The sequence below is a fragment of the Penaeus monodon genome, chromosome 12, assembly GCF_015228065.2.
Source record: "Penaeus monodon isolate SGIC_2016 chromosome 12, NSTDA_Pmon_1, whole genome shotgun sequence".
NCBI classification, from domain to species: domain Eukaryota; kingdom Metazoa; phylum Arthropoda; class Malacostraca; order Decapoda; family Penaeidae; genus Penaeus; species Penaeus monodon.
The window spans coordinates 10,334,225-10,336,724 of NC_051397.1; the positions used below are offsets into that span (position 1 = coordinate 10,334,225).

General features: G+C 42.4%; 1 protein-coding gene across 1 annotated transcript in view; it reads right to left on the bottom strand.

Moving 5' to 3' along the window:
* LOC119579778 (cuticle protein AM1199-like) overlaps positions 1-2,500 on the bottom strand; it is a 6,843-nt gene that overhangs the window by 3,812 nt on the left and 531 nt on the right. The window contains exon 2 of the mRNA XM_037927670.1: positions 1,691-1,872. Coding sequence (XP_037783598.1) covers positions 1,691-1,872 — 182 coding nt within the window. The remainder of the gene's footprint in view (positions 1-1,690; positions 1,873-2,500) is intronic.

Below are 2,500 nucleotides of genomic sequence, written 5' to 3' on the forward strand. Positions count from 1 at the left end.
ACTAAAAGATCTCTGATTATAATGTAAATCCAGGAACCTTTACTTATTACTTACTTTTACCTATACTTTATCATCAATATTTATCATCTACGATCTTATATCAGCGTATTTACAATTATCACAACACTTATTTTAGTCAATTATCCTTCTATAATCATAAAACTAACTTTAATCATCGAGAGCAAAGTTATACGCATATATCTATCGCATATATTGAAATCACCAAAAAGAGAGATAGATAAACTTAATCCAATTCCATCTGAAAACCACATCCCGGAAGCAGTGACAGAGAAAAGAAAAGTATTCGCAAAATTATCACAGAATATCTCAACTTATGTAAGGTCCCGTTGCTTATGCTAATAAGCCGCAGAAAAGGTGCTTCTTTAACCGCAACCATCGGCTTAGCAAGGTGCGGCGGTTGTAGAAAGTGTATAGGGCGAGAAATATTAGTATAATTCTACAATCCCGGTGAATATGGTTAAGGTTTAAGACGAAGAAAGGAGAGCAAGAAGTGAGAGAAGATAAAACAGATTAGTTTCTGGTGTGAAGAGAAAATGGGAATTGAGCTGGATTTTTAGCAACGGGAGCAACAGAAAACGGGATTTGTGTTGGATGACCTTGCACCTCAGTATGAAAATTAGGTGAAAGAGAGAAAGGATAGAGTGGGTATAGACGAGAGACGGATTGATGAATAGAGAGAGGAAGCGGGGGAGGAAGAGTAGGAGGCACGAAGAGAGACATAAAGTCGGAGAGATGGGATGAAAGAGAGAGAGAGTGTGTGTGTGTGTGATTAAGAGAGAGAGAGAGAGAGAGAGAGAGAGAGAGAGAGACAGACAGAGGACAGAGACAAGAGACAGAGACAGAGACAGAGAGAAGAGAGAGAGAGAGAGTGTGTGTGTGGTGTGTGTGATTCAGAGATGGATGCGAGAAAGGGGAGAAAGAGAGAGAGAAGAGAGAGAGAGAGAGTAGGTGAGATTGAGATGTGATTCAGAGAGAGAGAGAAAGAGAGAGAGAAAGAGAGAGAGAGAGAGATACATACATACAGACTGGCAATCAGAGAGAGAAGAAAGAAAATCACAGATAAATTAAAAATCAAACAAAAGACAGACAGGCTGACCAGATTTAAAGAAAATAATGATGACAATAGAAAAAATAATAATGATAAGTCCACGCATAAAAAGACAAAAACTGAGAATTAATAAATCGACTACCAGAAGAAGAGAGAAGAGAAGAAGAGAGAGAGAGAGAGAGAGAGAGAGAGAGAGAGAGAGAGAGAGAGAGAGAGAGAGAGAGAGAGAGAGCAGGCAATCAGAGACAGAAGAAAGATAGACACAGATAAATAAAATCAAGTAGTAAGACAGACAGAGAGAACAGATTTAAAGGAAATGATAATAGCAATAATAATAATAATAATAATAATAATAATAATAATAATAATAATAACAGCAATAATAATTATAATAATAATGATAACAGCAATAGAGAGAGAGAGAGAGGGAGAGAGAGAGAGAGAGAGAGAGAGAGAGAGAGAGAGAGAGAGAGAGAGAGAGAGAGAGAGAGAGAGAGAGAGAGAGAGAGAGAGAGAGAGAGGAGAGAGGAGAGAGAGAAGAGAGGAGAGGGGAGAGAGAGAGAGAGAGAGAGAGAGAGAGAGAGAGAGAGAGAGAGAGAGAGCGAGAGAGTCAAAACTTGCCTGAAGGAGTAGGCGCCGTTCGCAATAGGTTCTCTGATGTCCACCAGGATGGGGACGTGGGCGGCAGTAGGTGCTTCTTCTTCCTCTACTTCGACAGGAGTTTCTTCCTCGGGAACGTCTTCAACGACCTCCTGCGGACGGGCAAACACGCCCACGCCCACGCAGAATAGGAGAACCACGGCCTGGGAGGAAGAGGGAGAGCGTGGGTTGATACGTGGGTGGGTAGAAGGAGTTTGGGTGTAAGGGGAGGAAGGGTGGTGGGTGGGTGACTGTAGGTGGGCTAATGGGTGGGTGAGTGGTCGGGTATTTGGTAAGTGAATGTGGGTGGGTGGGTGGTTGGGTGTAGGTGGGTTGGTGAATGAGTGAGTGAGTGAGTGGGCGGGTATTTGGTGAGTGAATGTGTGTGTGCGGGTGGGTGAGTGTAGGTGGGCTGGTGGGTGAGTGAGTGGGCGGGTATGTGGACGTGGGGGGAGAGTGGATGTGTTCTCAGGAGGGTGTGGCTGTGTGTGGGTGCGAAAGGTTAGGTGAGTGGATGCATATCGAGGGTGAGGTGTGTGTGGGTGTGTGAGGGTGTGGATGGATAAGTTGGTTTGTAATTGGATGTTTATGTGTGGGGGGTGGGGGTATGTATGCTTAGTTTATATATATTTGCTAAAAATGGACTGAACGCATGACAGGGTAATACAAAATTGCATAAGTATTACTCAGAAACAATAAAAATCATCTTATTACTTTTAATCCAAATACGTAATTCGTCGAATGATATGAACATTAAGAACAGAGTAATAAATATTATGCTATAATTCCACC